At 50.2% G+C, this 25,001-nt stretch overlaps 1 protein-coding gene across 1 annotated transcript; it reads right to left on the minus strand.

Moving 5' to 3' along the window:
- Nucleotides 1–8,258: 8,258 nt before the first annotated feature.
- LOC149404156 (growth-regulating factor 8-like) lies at nucleotides 8,259–10,012 on the minus strand. The gene is made up of 5 exons (XM_089605699.1): nucleotides 10,000–10,012; nucleotides 9,585–9,893; nucleotides 9,347–9,514; nucleotides 8,949–9,240; nucleotides 8,259–8,840 (listed from the first exon to the last, which is right to left on the minus strand). The coding sequence occupies exons 2-5, from the start codon at nucleotides 9,847–9,849 to the stop codon at nucleotides 8,390–8,392; spliced, it is 1,176 nt and encodes a 391-aa protein (XP_089461825.1). The 5' UTR covers nucleotides 9,850–9,893; nucleotides 10,000–10,012; the 3' UTR covers nucleotides 8,259–8,389.
- Between the last annotated feature and the right edge of the window lie 14,989 nt (nucleotides 10,013–25,001).

Raw genomic sequence — 25,001 nt, forward strand, 5'->3', positions numbered from 1 at the left:
CATGGTGCAACCAAGTCGTCCCTCGAGACGCCTTTAAGATGCCTACATGGCACACTTAAGACGCCTACATGGCGCACCTAAGACGCCTACATGGCGCACGTAAGATGCCTACATGGCGCAATCAAGACACCTACCTAGCATACATAAGGTGCCTACGTAGCATGGCTGACTCGCAGTTGAAAAAACTTACAGAACGCAAACCATCCAAGCGGCTGGTGCGTCTGAAGTGAGATCCTGCTGAGATAAAAGAACTGGCAAGACCATTGACACAAATACTTGCCTATCAAAGCATGCCATGACAAAAAAAAAATGATGAGCAAAAACGTTCATAAAAATAAATAATGTTTCATTAAAGAAAGGGCAACTGCCCCGAAAATCCTAGAAAGCAAACGCTAAAACAAGTGCGCTGAAAGGTAAAACCTAAAAGAAAGCATGCGCTAAACACTTGCGCGAAAAAATAATAATAAAGAAAATATATCACTCGGCGGGATCTTCGCCAATAGGATCGGCCCCGTCGAGTGGTGGGAACAGCGAGTCGAAGAAGTGGAAGGTGACCCCCCGAGAAGCATTCTCGGTAGCTGTGGCGTCCTGACACTCCACTGCCGCCGCATGTCTCGCCTCTTCGACCCCGACGTAAAAATCGTCTTGAAGGTCGGACACAAGCTGTTCCGCTGCAGCTTTCTCCGCGGTGACCCGAGCCACTTCCTCCGTCAAGAAGTCGCGCTCACGCTCCGCTCGAACACGGGCAGCTTCGCTCGATGAAAGTTGGCCATGAAGAATACCTATTTCTTCTGTACGCGACTCCAACTGGCGTCGAAGGTCCCGCACCTCGCTCCGTAAGACCTCCGTCGATCGATCGCCACTTCGAGAGCTTGACGTTCCGACGTTAGCTCCTCAGCCATTTTCACCACGACCGACTGAGCAGGGTCACACTTGCCGCGGGTAACCCCCAACTCCACGCGGGCCTCTTGAAGCTGCTCGCGGAGACTCGCGAACTCTTCCTTTGAGTGAGAGCCTCGCTCGACACGGTCCAGCTGAGACTTCGCTTGAGCAAGCTCCTCTTGGGCAAGGCCCATCCGTCGAATAAGGTCGTGAAGGATCTTCACGCCCCGGGTCGCTCGAGCAAGCACCTGAGAAGGCGGAGAGACAAGTCAGCAAAAAACAAGGCCTTAGCAGAACAAAGTAGGAGGGTAAAAGCGAGAGAAACTTACTCTTTGTGCGTCAGAGACGCCATGATGAAAGAACTCCACGTCGCTGCTGGCCACGACGCTCTTCCACATCTTCATCGAAGATTGAGCGAGGCCCAGGGAACATTCCCCTCTAACCTCCGCGGCCTCCACTTCGACCATCGAATTTACGCACTTCGAGTCCGAAGACGTGTCTGGAAGAGCCGAGGAAGAGGGTCGCTTCAAAGAAGCACGAGGGCCGCTCTCCGTCGGATAGCCGGTATCGGGCTTCTCTCGACCATTTCGTGCCGCGATCCGAGAACGGATTGCCGCCAAAGACTTCGGGTCCCGAGAGGCCATCACTAAGCGCGCCCGAGCCCTCGCCCTAGTCGAGGAGGCTACAAAAGCAACAAAGTCAAAACCCTAGACTAAAAGCAAAAAACAGAAAGAGCAAAAGTCGAAATACCTGGAAGACAGCTGCTCGAGGGGGATGACACAACGATGGGGGCGCTCTCCGCCCGCTGACTGTCGTCACGGCCAGGAGGAAAAGGCGGGAACCATCCGGTAGAAGCCATCAGCTCAGGTGAACAGAATCGTTCAACAGTCTTCCGAGCCTCCGACATTCCCCGGATCTCATTCACGAAGTTGAGATCATCGGCCACCGCGTCGGCAAAAAACTCGGTCAAGGGACCGAACCGAAGTGGTGCATCGCCAAAGGCCTCGGCCTAAACCCACACCCACGGTCTCCGATTATGCTTCTCCGAGTCCGTGATCAGCTTAGTGTTACGGCGATCGCGGCCCATGAAGAAACTGGGTTGCCCGGGCGCGGGAAAGACCGCGACGAGATTGTGGAAGTCACTCACGGTCATCGCCCGCTCGGTCTGACAATGCCACTACATGTGACACATTGCCACGATGCGATAAACGCCAGACTCATCTGACAGGCATGCACCCCCAATCGTGCGAGGAGCTGCTGAATGATGGGTTGGAACGGCAATCGCAACCCGCAGTTGAGACTCGCAACCGAAACTGCGGCGAATCCACGGCGAGGGCAAAAAGGACGATCACCCTGTAAGGGGCGGAGGAGCGCCACGGACGATGGAATGGCAAATGCCTCCCTGAGACCGATGAATGTCCGGTACGTGAGCAAGCTCAAAGCATCGACCCCCAAACAATCGAAGCCCTCGGGAGCAGCAAAGCCTTCCTCGGGATACCACTCCGTCCTAGCAAGCGACCTCGCCAACACTATCACCTCTGCGTAAGGGGTCTCAGGCTGAGCACCCCCTGGCTCCAAGGAAGGGCCTTCACCCTCCAACACGGCCGCAGCAGTCGCCACCGGCCCCTCAGGACGCTCCGGTGCAAGGCCCTCGGCCCCCGGACATGTCTCTGAATTACGTCTGGGATCTTCCGACTCGGGACCAAATTCGTCCACGCAGTCAATCTCTTCGAGGACCGACTCTAGCGGAGTCATCTCATTCGCACCCTCAACGTCTCCCGGTGTGCCATGAGAATCCAAGTCGGACTTTGGCACGTCAGGACGGGGCTTGTCGTGTGCCCCCTCGCCGACCAAGTTGATCACAAGGCGAGGTGCAGGTTCCCCGGACGTAGGAGGGTCGGCATCTCCATCTGTGCCACGCCCAGTCGGCACGCACTCATCCCGAGGCTGAGGAACGGGTGCAGTCGCGCCCGGCTCGCCTTCTTCAAGCCACTGCTCCACTCCACTTGGATTCTCTTCCACGTGCAAAGGAATTTCCCCCAATTCCGCGAAGAGGTCATCCTCTACATGTTCAGAGTCCTAAAACAAGAGAGAGAAATCAATCTCGGGATCCTCAGTTGAGAAAAGGGAAGGGATATCCATAATGCGAGCGTGTAGAAAAAAAAAAGTGTAGAGAAAGAGAGAAAAAATAAAGTGGAAGAATGAGGGAGGGGAAGGGCTTATTTATAGGCTCCTAGGGGGGTAGGAGTCCAAATCCTACTCCCACAAGGAAAAAAACGGAGGAAAACCTCCAAAAAAGTCGAACTCCCCGCGCACGGGGCGCGCCGCGCACCACCAGTGCGCGTCGCGCTGTCCAGGGGGCGCGCCGCGCAGTTGCACAAAAAAAAAAAGAGAGAAAGAATTGGAAGGAGAAAACTTTCCTTGGGTGACGGGGATTTTGAATAAGTTTTCCTCAAACACCCAACAAAAAAACTTAAAGTTCATCGCCAGGGACCTCCCGGCAACAAACTTGGGGGGCTAATGTTGTCGGTCATTTTCGGAAAACCCTAAACGTCAAGAAAGGCACGCCGCTTGAAGGGCCGATGGTCAGGCCGGAGGTCCTGGAAAGCGGCAAGCCCTCCATCACGTGTCGACCGGCAAGTCCTCACGCCGAACTCTTAGCCCTTTGAGTCGAGCTTAGCCCCTCGAGTCGAGACTTGAATCAACCCGTTGAGTCGAGCCTCGCTCCTCGAGTTGAGACTTGAGTCAGTGTCCTCGAGTCGAGCCTCGCTCCTCGAGTTGAGGTTCGAGTCGGTCTCCTCAAGTCGAGCCTAGCTCCTCGAGTCGAACCTCGAGTCATTCTCCTCGAATCGAGCCTCGCTCCTCGAGTCGAGACCGGAGTCGATCCCCTCGAGACGAGCCTCGAGTCGGATCCCACCCTTCAAATGGGTACATTCGTGTCGCAAACGCGGGATGCAAAACCCATGACGACTTGACGGGCCCGCTAGAATGACGGGTCCCGCCGCGCGCCGCGCATGGCGCGCCGCACACCCCTTGTGCGCCTCCACTTGATGAGGTGCACGCCTCTAGTCCCACATGGACGCCGAAGGACCCTCTCAAGGCCCTCAAACACCTATAAAAACCCCCTCCCACTGAGGGGAGAAGCAATCCAATTTTCTCCTATCGATACTCTCGAATTCTCACTCTCCTCTGCTTCTTTTGATGCCAACTTTGGCCTGAAGCATTCCCACAAGTCTCTCTCGTTCTCAGAGGTTTTGAAGCACTCTCGGGGACTCCCAGACGTCGCTCCCTCTGATCGAACGCCCTTCAGTGCCCAGGCACGCTCCTAAGGTTCTCAACTAGAGTCCCTTAACGCGTCTAACACGCTAGACGCATACGCGATCTCCGAAGTTCTGAGATGTCTCCGAGGACTCCTCCGCACACCGTCTCCTTCGTCGAGCACGCTTCTCCATCAAGGCTCCGCGCCTCACGTTGCGTCACGCACGCCCTGAACTACGTTCTGACCTGATCCCACACACGGGTACGTAGGCAGCCTACACCACAAAGGCAAGGTCACCCATCCTCCTCACCCTTTCCCTCTTTCGAGGGACGGGTTGATCGGAGAAAGCCTAGCTCGAGACTTTCGAGTTCACACTTTTGGCCCGGGTGCGATCACTTGGTCCGGCCTTGGATCGAACCGCCCGAGGTATTCAATCGTTGTTCATTTTCGTGCGACAACATATATAATAAACATACATGAATGAAGTTTATTTTAATTCTTGTGTTTTGAGTATTAATGTGATTTTATTTCATTATTTTAGGTGCTATTGTAATTTTGTATTGTACTCTTATTTTCTAATATTAATAGCATGTGTGTTATGTTTGTTTTTATTCATCCACTGGTATATGTTTCAATTTATTGAATTAAAATGAATCTAATCAAAACAAATTTGTCTTTATGTACCAAAAATAAAATATTGTATTATATTTTAAAAAATTGGGTCAAACTTAACAACTTAAATGAAAAAGAGAGATTACAAAAATTGAAAATAAAATAAAATGAAATTTTTTAGGGTCCAACATCGCACCCTAAAATTTGAGGTTCCATTATAGCACACCCTCAAAACAAGGTATAGAGAGTGTACGTGTGAAGCCTTTAAATTCTCAAGAGGATAATTTAACGGTCTCTATTAGAGATGCCCGTAAGTTATCAGGTGGCGGAGATCCTCATATAGAGTATATCAAGTTTGACATTTCATCGGCTTGTAAACCCATGCATTTTAACAATTAGTTTGCAGTGGATTATTAGAGATTTTTCTCGTAACATTATATTGTTAGAGCTACTTGGTATGATATGTAGTGTTGCTCTCGTTTAGTTAACTGTTTTCCTCATTTTTTGACAACTATTAAAGAACCAGGGCAGTTTGATCCATGACTCATAAATTCCTTACCTTTCTCTCGGACTGAACGGTCTATTTATAGATATTAGACATCGCACTCTAGAGTTTTGGAAACCCTTCATATTCAGTGTGGACGTAGTCATCCACGTGGCCGAGGCATGGAGGCCAGCCGGTCATGGGCAGGCGGCCGAGAGGTCAGGACCTATTCAACCCAGAGACCGGAGGCTGAGACCTTCTGGCCCAAAGTCGGAGAGGCCCGGACCTGTCCGACCCGAAGACCGGTCGTCGCGGCCTCTCTGGCCGAAACACCGATGACCAGAACTTGGTGGACCAGGAGACCGAGAGACCTTGATATGTCCGACCCACAGACAGGTACCCGGGACCTTTCCAGCCCAAAAACATGAGGCCGAAAGGACGGGACTTTTCTGGCGCAGAAACCGGAGGCCAAGACTTAGTGGCCAGGAGATCTAGAGGTCGGGACTTATCCGGCCCAGAGACCGATGGCCGGACCTATCCGGCCAGAGACTTGAGGCCAAGATCTGGTGGGCCAGGGGGCCAAGAAGGAGAGACCTGTTTGGCCCAGAGACCGGTGGACGGGACCCTTCTGGCTAGGAGACTCAAGGCTGAGACCTTGTGGGCCAAGAAGCCAAGACCAGTGGCCGAGACCTGTCCGGCTCAGAGACAAAGTCCGATACCCGGACGACTTAGAGACTGAATACTGCCCGGCTGGGAACTTGGCAGCTGAGGCTTGGACGGCCCAGAGGCCTGATCGTGCCCGGTTGGGAGCTTGGCGGCTGAGGCGGTAGGTGGATCCTGCTCCGCTGGGAGCTCTCGACCGACAGGTGGAGGCCTTCGGCCAGGAGTACGACGATTGAGGCCTGGAGGCCGAGTCCTGTTCGGTCGATAGACCGAGTGGTCATAAACCTGGCCCATTCGTGTATGGATCTTCGCAGGCCTGCCCGATCATGTCCCGATCCTCGTGGGCCGAGGCCTTGTTGCGATAAAATCACACACACAAACATACGTATCGCCCAAGTAATATAGACTTGTAAGTAAGGATATCGAACCCACGAGGACTAACGAAAATTAGCGAAATACTCTAACTTGGTACGAATTTATTCTAAGGACAAGAGTAAGTGGTTTGGTACAATAAAAAAATTCAACAAAACAAATAAATAATATTCATGAGTTTTCAATAAAGGGAAAGTGAGAGTCAGGATTTCACCGAAACTAACTAGGTCGGGGGTTTCGGGTTTAAACAACAAAATCTACTCATATGGATGCTAATCTCACTCTCTCAAAGATATCCACTAGCCTCTCTCGAGTGTTCCAACAAACCTATGTAATTGACAGATTGTTATCCTCTCGGCCTCTAATCATATTCAAACAATTACATGCAATACGACAAGGGTTCAAACGATACATAAATTGCCTAGGTTTTCAACTAACCTAGGTCAACTATGAAGACATGGATAAAAGCATGATAATTTTACTCTCTCTCGAGTAGCAAACAATCCAATATAACAGTTTTAATGATGATCAAGCTCTATAAAGCATTAAACACAATTCATATCAAGCAATTCATAATATTGAAGCAAACAAGCATAATCTAATCTTAACAAACCCCAAACCATTATCAATCCCAGCAACATCGCAACCCCATAAGAAACCTAGCATCTAATGGTATTCATGATCATCAATAAACATAGAACAACAATTGAAAGCATTAAGATAAACAAGGAAAAGAAGAAGAAATCCATATTAAATAAAACTAGGTTCAATAATAATCTAGAGCAATAAAATAAATCAGAGAAGAGAATAAAGAAGAATGAATGAAGTCGGAGAAGAAGCACTCGTCGGGTTGCAATTCCGTTGAGAATCCACTATATACTCTTCCAAAAGCTTTCAAAAGCTAGCAAATACTAATGAAAACAAAAAATAAAAATAAAGGAAAGATGTGTTTTGGAGGTCCTAAATTCGTTTATATAGGGCTTAGGGTAATTTCGGAGCTATTTGGACCCTTATACGAGATACTAGGGGAAAAAACACTTAAAAATTGGGAAAATTGACCAAAATAGTTTTGACACCGCGGAGCGCTGATGGCCGTGTTTTGGCGCAGTTTGTGTCAAGATTTCAGCGCGCCACACTGAAAGTAAGCGCAGTGCGCTGAAACTGTGTAGCTACGCAGTTATTTTGAATCAGTTGTAACTTCTTGCTCCGATGCTCGATTTTTGCAAATGAACATGCGTTGGAAAGCTAAAAAAACACTCTATCCAATGGTAAAGAGGAATATATCCAAAATCTTCACTTCAAAATCTTAAATCATGCAGAAGAAGACGCCATGTTTCTTGATTAGCTCTAGCTTGTCCGAAAAGTCTTGAAATCATCCTAAAATTGCTCCATTGCCCTAAAAACACTTGGAATCATGAAAAACCTATAAAATCGAAGAAAAATAAAAAAAATGATATAAAAAAACATCTAGGATTCACTTTGATTCAAGCCCGGGAATGAGCGATTCGTACTCATTGAGCCTTGCCGGGCATTTTTAGGTTTCATGATTCGTGATCAGAGCTGAATTCCGAAGAGCCGGTCATGATTCACATCGCGTATTTCTGCCGTTTTAAATAGCCCAATAACATTAACTTCTATTAGTGTTGAACAATGGTATAAAAGTCAATAATTTGAATCAGTAATACTCAACCCTGGACTAATAATCCCGTTGAAACTCTTCTTCATTACGTTTTTCTGTGTAATAACGCCAAATGTTATGAATTCGTAATCTTGCTGTATTATTAGAAAGTTTAGTTTGGTCTGGGATTGAATGGTTTCTATGTTCGGTAATATTCTTTGAAACCCTCTCTGGCAAGTATGAAAATGACGAGGGACTCAACAGGCGTTTGGACGTGAACACAGAATTAAAAGAGACAGCACCGAGACTAGATTTCGTCCCAAAACTCACCTGCGCAGATATTGGCGAAGAAAATCAAATCTGTAAAGTGAGAACTGAAAATGATAACTGAACTGCTAACAGCAATACGAATGTAGCACCAACAAAAAAAAGACGAAAAAACAAAAAAACAAAAAAACAAAACAAAAACTGGAAAAAAGGGACAGATTTTGTTGTCTTCTTATGAGCTCCTAGAGGATGATTCTTTAGCAGAAGAGGGAGCCATTCCAAGGCATAGTGCCTCAGCCAAAGGCCCGCCTGGAGGCGAACCATTATCCCATGACTCTGAGTTCCATTGAGACCTCATCAAAAGATCGCTTTCGATACCGAAACCCATACGACCATTTTCACGGCTCTCTTCGTCGCCGTGGATGGATAGAGAGAGCGCCGACGGGAATGGAGCGCTCTTTGCAGAGCCTCTGAGTCCGCTCGCATGGTCTCTCTCTGTCAGGGCAGAGTCAGACCAAGTATCGATGTAGTGTCTAGTCTCGTCAAGAAAGAAGTTCTGAGGACTGAAATCCTCCGGGGTCCGGATTGAGCCTCCTTGTTGTGGCTTGGTCTGGAAAATCTGGTGCCAGTCCTGGTTTGGATTCGCCGCTGGATTGTGGCCTTTCACGAACCAGTCCAAACTCCTTGAGATGGGTGGATCAAAGGACAAAGTAAGTCACCCAGAAGAGCATTGAAAGGCAGAGGAACAAAACAAAGGATAATTTGATGTTGTGTTTACTCATTGGACGCACCTGGGTTGGTCATGTGGTGTGGCAGAGAAGGCAGGTTGGGGTTTCTCTCGCTGCTCTGCGAAGCTTGAGGGCTTTGAATATGGAAAGTTGTTGGTTGTGTTGTTGAAGTGGGAATTCTGTTGTTCCACATGCTTTCTTGAACGGGGACGAGTCTTGTGAGAGTGTCGCTCGCAGTACTTTTGCTCAGGAATCACGTTTCTTGAGCACCTCCATTTTTTCCCATCTGTTCTCTTACATCTCCAGGGCTCCGAGTCCGAGCTGTTGCTTGAGATTCCCAGTTCCAAAGACCCTGCTAACCCATTAACAAATAAAAAACATTCAATACCTTTTAACATGTAACAGAAAAGAGGAGAATAAAGAAACAAAATATAATAATAAATAAATAAATAAAAACATACTGTTGGTGAAATTCGGTGTGGTCTTGGTGATGGGTATGAGTAACTGAGGAGGCACAGGAACTGAGGCCATCATGTACTTGTATATCATTGTCTGTGTCTCAAGCTCTTGCTTTTGAGAGGCTGTGAATGGAATGCTGTGTCTCACATTTGCACCACTCACCATAACTCCTGCTCAACCCCAAAACCACATTAGAGAGAGAGAGAGAGAGAGAGAGAGAGAGAGAGAGTTTTGATTTACCTGAGGAATGATAGGACAAATAAGTGTCGGTGCTAGGGAAGAGAAGAGAACCAACATCGTATATATCGCTCATGGAAGTAGCGTTGTTGCTTGTGTTGCAAAACAATGGTCCACCACCACAATGTTGTTGCTCTTCGCCGAAGCCTCCATTGCTAACCAGAAGACGGCTTGGATCATCATGATGATCCATCATCATCATCGTCTTCTTAGTACCACCCAATGATATGTTTGTGTTGGTGGTGCTGGTTTTAGTTGTTTTTTGCATCCTCAGACCCAACCCAACATCACACTCTTTTTCTGCTCCCTTCTCTGAAGCCACAAACCCAATTCTTGTCCCCATGAACTCAACCACACAAATTAAAAATGATGATAGAGAAATCAAATAAACAAATACAAAAGTTGAAAAAGAACTAACCTTTCCCACTACCCAACCCAGCCCCCAAAACAAAACAAATACACCAAAAAGCAAGGAAAAAAAAAAAAAAAAAAAAAAAAAGAAAAGAAAAAAAAGCACGACCTTGGCTACAACCCACGCTATGTATAGCAATAGCTATATCCCTCACTATCCACTCCTTAGACGCAAGAATGGCTTCTATCTATGTCACTCAAAAAATAAAAATCAATCTCTCTTTCTTTCTTTTTTTTTCTCCCTTTCTGTTTCTCTCAATTGTATTAAGGTGGGTTTTATTTTATGAATTTTGAATTGTAATTTTATGGCTAGGCCAAGGCGGTGCCGCCATTTTAAGCCATGCGTTTTAGCCTCTTGCTTCCTAAGCTTCCAACATTCGTTCCTCTTAAGGAATATAGACAAAAACAAAACCACTAGTTCTGTACCACACCACCCAGCTAGCTAAGGTCCACTCTCTCTCTCTTTTTTTCATTTTTGACGTTTTCTTCACGTCAAGAATCTTAACAGTGTTAAAACCCGAACGTCTCAACCTTTGACTTTCCTTGCTGACTCGCTTTTTCAACCACAAACACATATCCTATATATGTGACATAGGCATCCATTGGCCGAGTGACTCGTTTCCAGTTCCATGGCTTAGGTGACTCAAAAGTCAGGTTTTCTTTTGCTCTTTGACTTTGTTGACTGACAGTCTCCGTCAGGCGTTATTTTGCTTTCTAAATGATGTGTAATATTTTTATTTGAAAAAACAAATGTCTAAGCATTGGGAACCGTGATTTGGGCCCACTTTTGGTTTCGTGTGAGGATGTGGAGGGACCACTAAAATGGTCCTCTCTCTCTCTCTCAAAGAATAAGATGTAGTAACCAATTTTTCCTCTTCTCGCTCGTATAATTTCTTCTTCTATTCTTTTGTTGCTTGTCCACAAAATTAATTTCTTTTATGTGTTTTTTCCTTGTTACCGAGAATGTTGGTGGGTTTAATAAAAATATGAGACGGTGCTAATAATTGGATTATATTTATATATACGATGTTGACCCTTTGAAATGTATCGGATTTTTAATTGGATTCGGTAGATCCGTAGAGGCAAGCAAACCTCATGTTTTCCTACAATACCCTACTACTACTATCGACGAGTGGTCGCCAGCTTACACTATGCAATATATATGATAAAGCAAAAAATGGTTTTGCAATAGAGCCAGTTCTATGGTTCGTAAATTCCGATGCATCGTGTGACACAAGTCAAGCTACCTAAGGTTTTGGTAGGTTTTAGGTTCCACACAGGCCAAGTGAGAATGTAAAAGGCAAAGGTTGTCCATTTATCTAAATGTATGCCATTTTTATATAAATTATTTCCATATAAACTGTCCATATAAACTAATATTTGACGTTTCATTTGAACTGTTGTTCAGAATCTTATGTAAGCAAGTGCACTCCATCTCTGTCTTTTGAATCTTCATATGAATCTTCATTATCTTCATTATTCCGATACAAAAACAGGAATAAAAAACACATTATTGTTCGAGCACTCATCTATCTCTTTTAAAATATCGATAATGGTTGGTAGATGACAGATTATGATTCTTAATATATGGACTTGAAACTTTTTTTATTTTTGTCTAGAATTTTATATTGTTATTTATGATTAAAAAATGATTTTAAAAGTTATTAAAACACTTTTGTTACAAAGTAATTTGTTATTGTTGTGATAATTTTCTTTTTTGTTCAATATAATAACAATAAATTAGTTAAGACTTAATCATTATTATCATAATTTAGGTTATTTTAATGCACTCCATCTCTGTCTTTTGAATCTTCATATGAATCTTCATTATTCCGACACAAAAACAGGAATAAAAAGCACATTATAGTTCGAGCACTCATCTATCTCTTTTAAAATACCGATAATGGTTGGTAGATGACAGATTATGGTTCTTAATATATGGACTTGAAACTTTTTTTTATTTTTGTCTAGAATTTTATATTGTTATTTATGATTAAAAAATGGTTTTAAAAGTTATTAAAACACTTTTGTTACAAAGTAATTTGTTATTGTTGTGATAATTTTCTTTTTTGTTCAATATAATAACAATAAATTAGTTAAGACTTAATAATTATTATCATAATTTAGGTTATTTTAATGCTTGGGTAATTTCAATATATTAATTTAAACTAATATGTCTGAGTATTTTAATACAATTCATTTCAATACATTCAATCTAATATGCTAAATATATAATTGAATAATATGTTTTGAATGTTGGACATTCTCAATGTTCTTAAATTTGTTAAATATAGTATAATTAAAAGAGAGAAATCAGACAAAACAAGACACTTAAGTTTAAGGCATTTTTGTAATATAGCTAATGTTTCTTTTTTGTTCAAAGAACAAGACAAATTGGCACTTAAAGACGAGACGAGCATCAACAACAGCTAAGGGACTTGCCCCCTCGGTTTCAAGAGGCGGCCGGACACGGCCCCTCGCCGGGGATAGGGTCGCCCTCGGGGATGATGGGGCCGATAGCCGAAGCGCTCGCTGGACAATCCGGCCAATGGCGACCTCGCCCCGCCAAGCGCCGAGTGTAGACTTGAGAGAGCGCCTAACGGCGCAGAGAAACTCCTGAGGGGAGGATCTCCGCCAAAGGCTCAACTACCGGAGAGACGCACTCCCCGCCACCACTCTTGGCCGACCTCAGGCCAATGCCGGGGACCAAGCGTCCAACGAGCGTCAACAGGCGACTCCCGCGGTCCCGGCGATCAGCGCGGCTAACGGGCTCGACATGGTAACGATGATCCAGAGCCTCCAAAACCAGATCATCGAGATGAGGGAGTCGGGGAGGCAAAGGCCTTATGGAGGGATCGAGGAATCATACTCTCCCTTCGCCGCTCAAATCCTCGCGCAGCCTTGCGTTGGGAATTTCAAGTTACCATCCATCCCTCCTTACGACGGACAAACGGACCCAAACTTCCACATCCAACATTACGAGGCGTGGATGACAATGCAAGGACAGTCGGACACCACCCTGTGTCAAGCCTTCAGCCTGACCCTCACAGGGTCGAGATTCGAATGGTTCCGGAGTCTAAGACCGGGGAGCATCTCGTCCTTCTGGGCCTTGCGAGAGGCATGCCTTGCTTGTTTCGCCACTCTCGTGGCACAAAAGAAGTCGAAAACCTACCTCTTGTCTATCCGGCAGGGGAGAGACGAGACCTTGAGGCAATACCTCGCTCGCTTCACAGAAGAGTCCCACAAGGTTGAAGGGTTCGACGACAAGGACGCCATCACGGCGATCACAGAGGGAGCTCGCATGAGCGACTTCCTCAAGTCTAGTGTTGGAAAGGTTCCGCGGGACATGGCTTAGCTGATGTCGAGAGCCTGCACCTACATGGGGATCGAGGACTACCTCGATGGCTGAGACGGCCGAAAGACTGGGGGACAAAGCGGTCCCCGTCGCGACGATCAGGACGAAGATCGTTCCGACCCTCGAAAGAGGAGGAACAAGGGAGGCCATGCCCCTAATGGTCGTTCCCTCCCCGGGCCAAGACCCTCACATGCCGATAGCTTCCGAAAGTTTTCGGCGTTCTCCCCCCTGAACACTCCGCAAGAGCGGATCCTGGCTCTGCACCACGACAAGCTAGGAAGTCCCGCTCCACTCACGAAGGATCCCGCGAAGCGGTACCGAAGTAAATTCTGTGAATACCACCAAGACCATGTGCACCTAACGTCCGAATGTTACCAGCTCAAACGTCAGATCGAAGCCCTCATTCAAGATGGGAAGTTGAAAGAATACGTCCTTAGAACGATCGGGACAGCCGTGGCAAACGGAGAACGCTCGCGGCAGGAAAAGAAAGGTCCGGCGACGGTTACCGTCATAGATCGGACGACGAACCAAGAGCCGGAGAGCTCGCAAATGCACGTCGTGGGCTCGATCATGGACGGCCTGGAGTTCGGGGACTCGAGCACGCAAAGAAAGAAATACGTGCGAGAAGTCTCCCAAGGGAAGATAGCACACTACATCAACCACACATACGAGGCTCCCCCTCCGGCCCCATTCGACTCCATGTTTTTCACTAGCCAAGAGGCGGTGCAAGTGCTCCACCTGCACGATGATGCGATAGTCGTCTCGGCCCCGGTCGACAATCTTGTCCGGAGAATCCTGATCGACAACGGCAGCTCTGCCGACATCATCTTCAAATCGGCATTGGACAGGATGAAGTTGACCGGGCTGAGACCGACCCCGATCTCGACCCCACTCTTCGGCTTCTCCGGGGAGAGGGTCATGACGGAGGGCACCATCGACCTCCCGGTTACCTTCGGAACACCGGGGGGGATCGAGGTCACCCACATCGTGTCGTTCGTGGTTGTGGACCAGCCCTCGGCGTACAACATCATCATAGGCCGCCTGACTCTCAATCGGTTGAAGGCCATAACGTCTACCTACCACCTGATGATGAAATTCCCGACCGAGAAGGGGATCGCCATAATGTTGGGAGACCAATCAATGGAAAGGATGTGCTATATCCAGGGTGTGGACGGTAAGGCGAAACAGAAGATGGTGAGCACCATTTTCCAGCTCGGAGACAAATTCCCATGCAAGATCGAGGAAGGGGGCACGTTCGAAGAGTTGGACCAGAGGGACGATGTCGAGCGTCGGAAGGTGGAGACACCGGATGACCTCGTTCCAGTCGTGCTGGACGACGCCAAGCCTGACCAGGTAGTCAACGTAGGCTCCCAGCTCCCGTCCAAAATCCGGCTCCAGCTCGCAACCTTCCTCCGCGAATTCAAAGACGTCTTCGCGTGGACACATGCTGACATGCCGGGGATCAACCCCGAGATAATGGTCCACCGCCTCAACAACGACAAGAGGGTGACCGAGCGCGTCCAACCAAGACGGGCGTTCAGCGGAGAGAGGTACCAGGCCATTGGTGAAGAAGTTGACAAACATCTCGCCGCCAACTTCATCAGGGAGGCGGAACACCCCAAGTGGGTGTCCAATGTCGTCATGGTAAAGAAGCCAAACTGGAAGTGGCGGATTTGTATCGACTACAAAGACCTCAACAAGGCCTGCTCGAAAGACAGTTTCCCTCTCCCAAGAATCGAGCAACTCGTTGACGCTACGTGTTGTCGCTGTTTTTCGGACAACTATTTAGAAGCCTCAAACGGTTCGACCCAAGGTCGGACCAAGTGGTCGCGTTCGGGCTTGAGCGTGTCGGACTTGGTATCCCGAGTCTTCCCTTAGCTGTGATTGGTGTTTGCTTCGTTCGTCGTTCGTCCTGCAAGAGAAGGTAACGATGAACTACAAAGGGAAAACAGAGGGGTTGCCTCTATTTACCTCTCCGACGCTCAACATTAGTAGGGTTGAGGTAGATTGTAGAGAGTTAGGTGTTTAGGGGCCGAGACTTGAGAGAAACGAGCGAGGTACGAGTTCGACAGCGTTTCAGTACCCAAATTCGGATTACCTGGACCAAGGGAAGGACCCCGGTATTTATAGGCGACCAAGGGGTGTTTTGGGCATCCCCTTGCCCGAAGGCCGGCTCTGAGCCGGCCATGGAGGCGAAGGCCGGCCCTGGGTCGGCCATGGCCGGGCGAAGGCCGGCTCTGGGTCGGCCATGGAGGCGAAGGCCGGCCCTGGGTCGGCCGTGGAGGCGAAGGCCGGCCCTGGGTCGGCCGTGGAGGCGAAGGCCGGCCCTGGGTCGGCTGTGGAGGCGAAGGCCGGCCCTGGGTCGGCCATGGCCGGGCAAAGGCCGGCCCTGGGTCGGCCGTGGAGGCGAAGGCCGGCCCTGGGTCGGCCGTGGAGGCGAAGGCCGGCCCTGGGTCGGCCGTGGAGGCGAAGGCCGGCCCTGGGTCGGCCGTGGCCGAGCGCCGGCTCTGAGTCGGCCGTGTGCCGGGGGAATCCTAGGACGGCCGCTATCGTGGCCGTCGCCCCTTTACCAGGCCGAGACGGACCGGTAACATTAGCCCCCCGAGTTTATCATCGGGCGTAAGTCGCGTGGTAAACTCAAAGTTTGTCGTCGGGCCATTGGAGTAGCCCGTCGCCGAGAGGTATGTTCCGACGTCTTTTAATAATATTATTATTTTTTTGTCGATCATTTTAGCCTCGTTATTCGCGCCCATGGACCCAATTAACCGCCTATCGGGGTGTGGGACCATTGAAGATGACTTGCTTCACTTGTTCGGGGATAACCACGTAGATTTAGACAATTTTTGGGCCCAATTTTTGCCTCCTTCAACGATGTCCGACATACGACACTCGTCGAACTCGAACCACGCGATTGAGATGACCGGGGAAGACCTCTCTCTAGTGGAGGCGTGGCTGACCGGCGAGGGAGAGGACGCGCGTGCCGGAGATGGCCAGCGCCGGCTGGTGGACGCTGAAGATGGCCCGCGCGCCGGAGGAGGCGCCTTGGCCCGGGGCGGCGCCGGCAGTGCTGGAGGTGTCGGGGAAGACCTACCCAGACCGGGGAACGACGCCCAACCACCTACAGGCGGCCTGGGTGGCGCGCGCGTGTTAGAGGAAGCCGCGCTGGGAGCGGCCGGTGCCGGGGGAGACGCGCCGGGGGGAGCCGACGCCGGGGAGGACATCCTGTCCGGGGGCGGCGCGATCTGGGTCGACCCCAGCGCCGAGGAAGCCCCCACTCGACTGTGTGGGGTCGTCTGGGTGACCACCAGGCGCGCCAGCGAGGAGGAACGCCCGGGCGGAGCGAGCGAGTCCGGGGCGGCCGCGCACGGCGAAGCCGGTGCCGAAAGGCATGCGTAGGCCGGTGTCGACGTCCTCTGGGCCGGTCCCAACGCGGGGGAGGCCTTTGCTCGGCAGGGTGATGCCGTCGGGTGGCTTGCAGATCGCGCCCAGGAGGAGAGCCCCCCGGGCCTGGCCGCGCCAGCGATGACGCGTGCTGCCGGAGAGCCGCCGGCGTCGGGCGACGTTGCCCATGGGGGGCCGGCGCCGGGCAGGAGGTGGCACCGGCGAGGGGGAGGCGGTCTGCCCTACCCCTGGGCAAACCCTAGGCCCAACTGGGCCAGGCCTGCGTGGTGAGGGCCCAGCCGGCCAGGAACCGGGCTGGGCTGCCGGCTTGGGCGCGCGCGAGGAAGGCCCAGCCGGCTAGGGGCTGGACGGGGCCGCTGGGCCGGGCGCGCACGAGGAGGGCCCAAACGGCTGGGAGCCGAACCAGGCCGTCGGGCCGGACGTGCTTAGGGTGAGCGCTGGGATGCTCGGGCAGGGCCCACGGGCCGGTGATGTTGGAATCGATCTAGGGTTTAAGAAAATAATTAACGCTTCGGTAAGCGGCGGAATTTTAAAAAATTTCTTTTACAAGTAAAACCAGTTTTTACTAACCTAGACAAAAGAGCAAGTACACGTAATTAAAAACTATTATAAGCTAAGAAGTTTACTAACCTTTCTTGAAGCTTGATCTTTGAGAAGCTCTTAGAAAGTTGCAACGCTCGTCTCCCCTCGCCGCACGTCCCTCTTTCTTTCCTCGGCACCTTGAGCAACCACGAAAGTTTCTATCACTAAATCACTCGAGAGAAAAGGAATTAGTGAGTGGGCACTTTTAAACACTACGACTTAAGAACGAGTCTTGAAGTCGCAGAGCTAAAATCTAGGTCAAATGAGGACCTAGGTGCCAAAACAATAAAACGAAATTGAAGAGAGAGGGAGAGAGAGGATCGGCCAAGTCTAGAGAGAGAAGCTCTCAATCTCTAAAACTTTGGAATGAATGAAATGTGTGGAATGAGGCTCCTATTTATAGGAGAGGTCTTACCTTCAATAAGGTAGTTTCCTCTTCTATAGAATATCACATATTGATGAGCCAATTTCCTTATTTCCTCTTTCATTTTGGGCGGCCAAGAGGTTCCATGCATAGCTTGGATCTGTTTCCTCTTTTATTTACTTATCCCTTGATCCACTTGGCCGAATTTCCCTTTTCCTCTTTGAGGAAATTTGTTTCCTCTTTTTCTTTTGGCAAGTATCTTGATACATTTATGCACAAAATAATCTCTCTTTCTCTTGGGTATTTGGGCGCCTATAGCATTCTAGAAAAGGCTTCTAGAAGCTTTTCCATTTGTTCATGACAACATGGAAAAGGCCCATTAAGAATTTTCAATAAAATTCTTATGAAATGAAATTAATCCACAAGGCCCAATTAATCATATTATGGCCGAGTATTACTTGTCATCAAATGACCATGTCAAAAAAAAAATTTATTGACATTCATTTCATCCTATGTCTCAAAAGACAAAAATACCCTTTTGACAATTTTCGTTCTTGTTTTGACTTAGCTTCCAGTTTAACTATTCCTAATCGATGTGATTCGTGACAGTGACCTCATGGACCCAAATGAACAAAGCTTGAGCTAAACACTTGGACTAAAAAGTTCACAAACCTTTTCCTAGTTTAGCTTAATGCCAACTGACTCCACTAAAGAGTTGGCACTGAAAATCTCTCGGTTCAAATGAATTTATTTTCTACTCAAGAATTCAACCTAATTATGATGAGCAGATCCACTGAATATTATCTATGTTTACCCTTCATGAATGTCATCAGCTAGTCGGGATTTACTAAATTACCATTTTACCCTTCTAGCTGTTATTTCCTCAACTCCTTTGTCGCTTGTGAATAAGTTAGAAACAATGTATTGACGAGGAGCTAACAAGTCACGTTGTTTCATCCAAAAGAGTCAAGACTCAATTTGGACACTGGCCAGTTCATTTATTCACACTCCAAGGAACAAAGCATGAGGTGATATACATTGCATTTCAGCAATCTTGTACATGAATTCCATATCTATGAGAACTTCACAAAGTTACTCATGACATTCTCACAACTTAGTACTTCACCAATAGGCCCTGTTCGGAATCACATAGTGAGTCCGAACTCTGACTTTCTGAAATGAGAATACTAAGGTGTGAAATGACATGTCTCATTTCAGGATTAAGGTAAGCACGATGCAATTCATACGTAGTGACTTCGAGACATAAGAGGTTAAATGGTTTGTTCTTATCTTGTCTCTAGAAGTGCACTGGTCAATTCAGTACCTTCGGAAGATACCTAGAAGAACTATAGAGTCTCCAACTCTCAATGCCTCATAACCAGACATCATAGATTCTTCTAACAATCGTACTGAGGTCAATAGTCCTTTGACCCTAAGATTGCGAATATATTGTTTTAAGCAGACTACGAAGAGTTTGTTCATGTAAATCTACATTTGTCTCTTCGTAAGTTGTTAAGTTTGTTTATGGACTAAAAGACTAAGGTTTTATCATAAAGCTTCAAACAAAGAAAGAATGAATGAACGTTTCAACTTTTTATTAATGAATAAGCAATTACAAGCAAGAGTCTTCGTAAGACTATATGACATCAAATGTACATAAATACACACTACAACTCTTCTTGTGGGCACCATTGACAACAGGTGACCCATCTGGCCGAGAGCTGGGCCGAGCTGACGGGCCAGACGCGCGCGCTGAAAGCCGAGGGTCGCCTGGGCCGGGCCTGCTTGTGGAGGAGCCTCCCAGCCAGGAGATGGGCTGGGTCCTCGGGCTGGACGCGTGTACAGGAGGGAGCGCGGCGGGCCACGGGCTGGGCCGGCCTGACGGCGGCGGCCCGGCCGGCCGGCAGCCAGGTGCGCGCTCGGGCAACCATGCCGAGGTCGAGAGGAGTCGCCCGGCTCGAGTGGGCGGCCGTGAGGGGGTCTCCCCCTTCCCGAGCAATGCTCCAGACGCCGAGCGCTCGAGCGATTCGTCGAGCCGTCACGTCACACCTGCGGCGACACTTTCCTCAACCGCGCGGGAGGAAACGCGGGCCTTAACCTTCCCGATTGGAGAATCGGCCATACGGGGCGACCTTGACTGCTCGGTTGTTGACGTCCCGAGTTCGCTCTCGATTATCAGCTTTAAGAGCCTGAGGAAACGCTACAACATCCCGGAGTTCGTGTCGATCCTACGGCCATTACCCGACGACCTTCCGACTCGCCCGCGAAGGGGGTATACCGCGGTCCACGTGGCGAGTCTTCGCGGAGGACTGAGGTTGCCTTTCCAACCGGTCATCCAGGAGTTGCTGACTCGATTAGGGGTACATGCTTCGCAGATGTCCCCGTTCTTTTATCGAGTGGTTGCGGCGTGCCATATGATGCTCTATCGAGCAAAGAAGAGGGCCTTCACCGCGGACGACATTCAGGACCTCATAACGGTGCGAGGGGTCCCCGGGAGGACGGGATCCTACCTAGTATCACACCGGAAGCGCCTAGCCATCATCACCAGGGTCACTTTGAAGCACAGGTACCCCTGGGTGTGGGTGTCCGAGTCGGCTTTCGGGGCGGCGCCCCGCATCTTTGGTCCCGCGGCCGATTTTCCACCGGTAAGCGACGTCGAGGACTCCGAGCTCGACTCGGTGATCAGGGCGGTCCCGGAGTCGAGATGGCAAGGATCACTCTTCGAGTCCCCAGACCTGATGGCGAGGACTGGGTGGTTCGTCCCCGGCGACGACGCTCCTCCATGCTCCGGTCTCGACGCGGAGGTTGCGGAGGATCCTGAATCAGAGGCGGGGGGTTCGTCCGCCCCCTCCCCCAATGCGGGGGGTACTAGCCATGCATATGCTTTCTGTTATCTTACGTTTCGCTGTATTATGCTTATTGTTGTGTTCTAATCGACTGACGACCTTTCTCTTTTGCAGATACCATGACCTGACATCGATCCCGCGCACGAGTGCCAAGAGTGGCACCCACCGCCGAAGCTATGACCGCGTCTCGTCCCCGAGCTGAGGCTCACCGTGAGGGGTCGCCATCGCGGGCGAGGAACGAGGCGATCTCTTCCACCAAGCGACCGTTGTCGTCGACCTCCTTCGGGTCACCCTCCGGCCACAAGCGTGCCCACACATCGGCGGTGCCGGATAGCATGGATTCGATGCTCCTAGCGGGGGCGGCGGAGCTGAGGGATCAGTGCTCCCGAGGGATCCTTGAAACCTCTCTGCGGGACTTCAAGGGTCTGCTGACGATAAGCGATCTTGAGCATTTCCAAAATGGGATCGGCGACGCCTGAAAGGTACGATTCGTCTGCTTGTCTTATGCGTAATCATTATGCTTATTCCGATTATGTGTATATCACCTGTTCCCACAGATGCTCGCACGCCAAGAGCGAAGTGACCGCATTCTCCGGGACCTGCTGCGGCGCATGCAGATCATGGAAAAGGACAAGGAGAGCACGGCGGCCGCTCATGCCGTTGCTCTAGCGGGGGTCCGCACTGCCCGAGAGTTCCAAGCACTCGAGGAGGAGCTGAAGCAAGCTCGCGAGGAGTCGGCGGCCGAGAAATTGCTCCGCATGGCAGAGTAGGCATCTCGGGAGAAGGCGGAGCAGGCGGCCGACACCTTCTTGGGGGAGACGAAGAAGCTCCAGGCGGTGCTTTTGAGCCGTGACGAGGAGTTGAGCATCGTCCATGCTCGACTGTCGGCGAGGGAGATTTCTCGGGTCAAGGCCGAGAGGGAGAGGGACACTTTGCGGGCGGACGATGCCGTGCAATCCAAGACAGACTTGGAGGACGACTGGGACCTCGCGTTGGAGGTGGCTCGTTACGAGTCGGCCATATGGGTCCGAGACGCGACCGCGAAGGAGAACGCGTCTCGCGGAACCACCTTTTCCTTCTTCGACGCCATGTTCCCTCCTCTGGATGATGAGACGCCGGAGGACGACCCGCTTCCTCAAGTCCCCGCAGAGGCGGCTCAGTCGACGAACCGACAGTTTGATGGAGAAGCCATCGGCGGGTCCGGTGCCCCCCGCCCCGAGGAGGATGAGGAGCAGATCGACTTTGGCTCGGAATAGCCAATTTTATTTTATCTTCCGCGCACTTGTTTAGCTCTCGCTTTATGCTTTCTTTCGGGTATCTGTTATGCTTTTCTTTCGTTTGACATTTGTCGTACTCTCGTACATTACTCGACATTGTTTGCTTTGGTTAAAGCTTTTCGTATTGATTATGCGTCTTATTTTCTCGACTTGCTATGCTTAGCGTAGTCGATTTGCGCAACCTGTTTAGTGCGCGTCTTACGAACTTAGTTTACTATATCTAGCGTAACCGGCTTGCACGGCTTACTGCCACATTTGGCGGCGAAGTTTCCCGCAGACGCTGGCTAGACCAGTTTCGTCCGGCGGGTGCGACCCTCTGCCATCCATTCGTGACTCGCTGCCTATCGGCAGGTGCGAGCTGGGTGGCTGTCGCGCCAATCTTCCGACGAGCATGCTACCTATCGGTGTGCGCACTATGCATCGGGACGGGCCTGTTGTAGACGTAGTTCCCAGTGAGCGCGGTACCTGTTGGTATGCGTGTCATGTTTTGGGTTTTGACTGCCGGGATCGATGGTCCGGTGCGCGGATGCGATCCACCGACACCCCCGCTGCCTATCGGTGTGCGGGGCGTGGAATCGTGCGAGAGCGTCACGCGAGGGTCGGAGGTCCGGTGCGCGGATCCGACTTGTTGATGTTTCGCTACCTTTCGGCGCGTGAAACGTGGCATCGCGCGAAAAATGAGCCTGTTACCCTTATTTTATCTTCATTAGCCCCCCGAGTTTCTTGTGTACTCGTAGAGGAGACTAGAAATTATAATACAATAGGGCAAAGGTTTCAAAGCGAAATGTAACTCAATCATAATGTTGAAATAGTTAAAAAATTACATTCCCAGGCCGTTGGCCGTACTTGAAATTTGAATTTGTCTTTTGCTAAAATTGAAAACAAGATGAAGATAACAAAACATAGGGCGAGCGAGAACGGGAATCTATTGATAGTATTGTAGAAGGTGCTCCGCATTCCACGGGTGCGTGAATACGAGTTCCTCCAGGTTCTCGAGCTCGTAAGTGTCGTTGTGGTTGGCTCGGCGCACACGGTACGGGTCTTCCCAGGTGGGGCCCAGAACTCCCGCGCCTTGCACCTTGGTGTTTTGGAACACCCTTCTAAGGACGAGGCTCCCGTCGGCGAACTTCCGCAGCTTGATCTTGGAGTTGTAGTACTTCTCGACCTTTCTCTTTTGTGCGGCGAGGCGGGAGAGTGCGTCCGCCCTTTTCTCGTCTATGAGGTCCAGCTCGAGCCTGACTGCGTCGTCGTTGGCGGCTTCTTCATACTCCTCGATTCGCAGGGTCGGTAGCTTGGTCTCGACAGGTACCACGGCCTCGACGCCGAACGCGAGAGCGAAAGGGGTTTCGCCGGTCGCGTTTCGTGCGGTGGTCCGGTACGCCCACAAGACCATGGGAAGCTCGTCGGCCCAAGCCCCCTTTCTTTCTTCCAGCTTCTTCTTCAGGTTTTCCTTGATCGTTTTGTTGACCGCCTCGACTTGACCGTTGGCCTGTGGATGACGGGGAGAAGAGAAAGTCTTGCTAATGCCCAACTGCCCGCACATGTCTCGGAGGCGCGCGTTGTCAAATTGCTTTCCGTTGTCGGTTACAATCGACGCGGGGATCCCGAAGCGGCAGACGATGTTCTTCCAGATGAAGCTCGTTGTGTTCGCCTCGGTGATCTTCGCCAGTGGTTCGGCCTCTACCCACTTTGTGAAATAGTCGATTGCCATGATCGCATGCTTGTATTGCCTCGGGGCCATGGGCAGCTCACCGATGAGGTCGATTCCCCATTTCGCGAAGGGTCGCGGCACAACGATCGGGTATAGCGGGGCCGGCGCTTGGCGCGGGATGTGGGCGAACCTTTGACATTTGTCGCATTTTTTGGCCCACTCGTGGGAGTCCTTTTTCAAGGTTGGCCAAAAATATCCGAGTCTTAGGAGCTTCAATGCCAAAGATTGTCCGGCGGCATGGTTTCCGCACTCCCCTTCGTGCACTTCGCGGAGTGCTTTCTTCGCCTCGACTTCGGTCAAGCAATGGAGAGTGGCATGGAGTAACCTCTCTTGAACAAGATGTCTTCCCTCATTGTGTATTTCGGCGCCAAGCTTCTCAGCTTTTTGGCCTCTTCTTTGTCTTCGGGGACGACTCCTCGCTTAAGGAATTCCATGAGCGGCGTCATCCAAGAGGGGGGAGGAGTCCCGTCTACTACCCCTACGTCGTCTCTCGAGACGTAGGGTCGGGTCAATACTTCTATCGGGACGTTGCCTTCTCCCTCCTCGTCTATCCCGGACGCGAGGCGCGCCAGGGCGTCAGCGTCGATGTTCACTTCTCGGGGAACTTGGACGATCTCAAACCATGACAGGGCCTCTAGGTTCTTTTGGGCCTTGGACAACTACGCGATCATGTTTGGCTCTTTAGCGGCGTAGTCGCCCTTAACCTGGTTCACGATCAACTGCGAGTCGCAGTGGATGCGCAGGTTTCGAACGCCTAGCTTGTTCGCCAGCTCCAAGCCAACGATCAGAGCCTCGTACTCCGCCTCGTTGTTGGAAGCCTTGAACTCGAACCGCAGGGCGTATCTCAATTTTTCCCTATCGGGATTTGTGAGCACAACGCCGGCGCCAGCCCCCTGGGCGTTTGACGCGCCATCTACGTGCAAGTCCCAGACCGGCCCTATCGGGCTGTTGGTCCTCTTCTTCGACGACCCGTTGTGGTCGTTCTCCTTGTCTTCCTTGTTCTCATTGTCTTTTTCACCCTCGTCAGTTGAGGGTGCGCTTGTAAATTCGGCTATGAAGTCGGCGAGGGCTTGGCCCTTGATGGCGGTTCTCGGTTGGAACTTGACCCCGTACTCGCCCAACTCTTGGGACCATAAGGCCATTCGAGAGGAGGTCCCTTTTTGCAGGGCCTTCTCGATGGATGTCCCGTGCGCACCACGATGGGGTGCGCTTGGAAGTAGGGTCGGAGCTTTCTCACACTCATGACAAGGGCGAGGGACAATCTCTCAATTTCTGGGTATCGGGTCTCGGCGTCGAGGAGCGCCTTGCTAACGTAATAGACCGACCATTGCACCTTGTCTTCTTCGCGTATGAGAATCGCGCTCACGGCCCTATCGGAAACCGTGAGGTAAATGTACAAGGTCTTGCCATCCTTCGGCTTCGCGAGGAACGGGGGGGAGGTGAAATAGGCTTTCATTTCGCGGAACGCTTCC

The sequence above is a fragment of the Urtica dioica genome, chromosome 2 (assembly GCF_054948205.1).
Source record: "Urtica dioica subsp. dioica isolate 48M chromosome 2, U.dioica_male_clone48M_v1_H2, whole genome shotgun sequence".
Classification (NCBI taxonomy): Eukaryota; Viridiplantae; Streptophyta; class Magnoliopsida; order Rosales; family Urticaceae; genus Urtica; species Urtica dioica.

What these genes read in the sequence shown, in the direction of transcription:
- LOC149404156 (XM_089605699.1), bottom strand. Translation starts at nt 9,849, where the DNA reads ATGCAAAAAACAACTAAAACCAGCACCACCAACACAAACATATCATTG. An exon ending in TTTGTCCTATCATTCCTCAG is followed by an intron (nt 9,515 to 9,584) that starts GTAAATCAAAAC and finishes GGGGTTGAGCAG; the next exon opens with GAGTTATGGTGAGTGGTGCA. An exon ending in ACACCACATGACCAACCCAG is followed by an intron (nt 8,841 to 8,948) that starts GTGCGTCCAATG and finishes ACCCATCTCAAG; the next exon opens with GAGTTTGGACTGGTTCGTGA.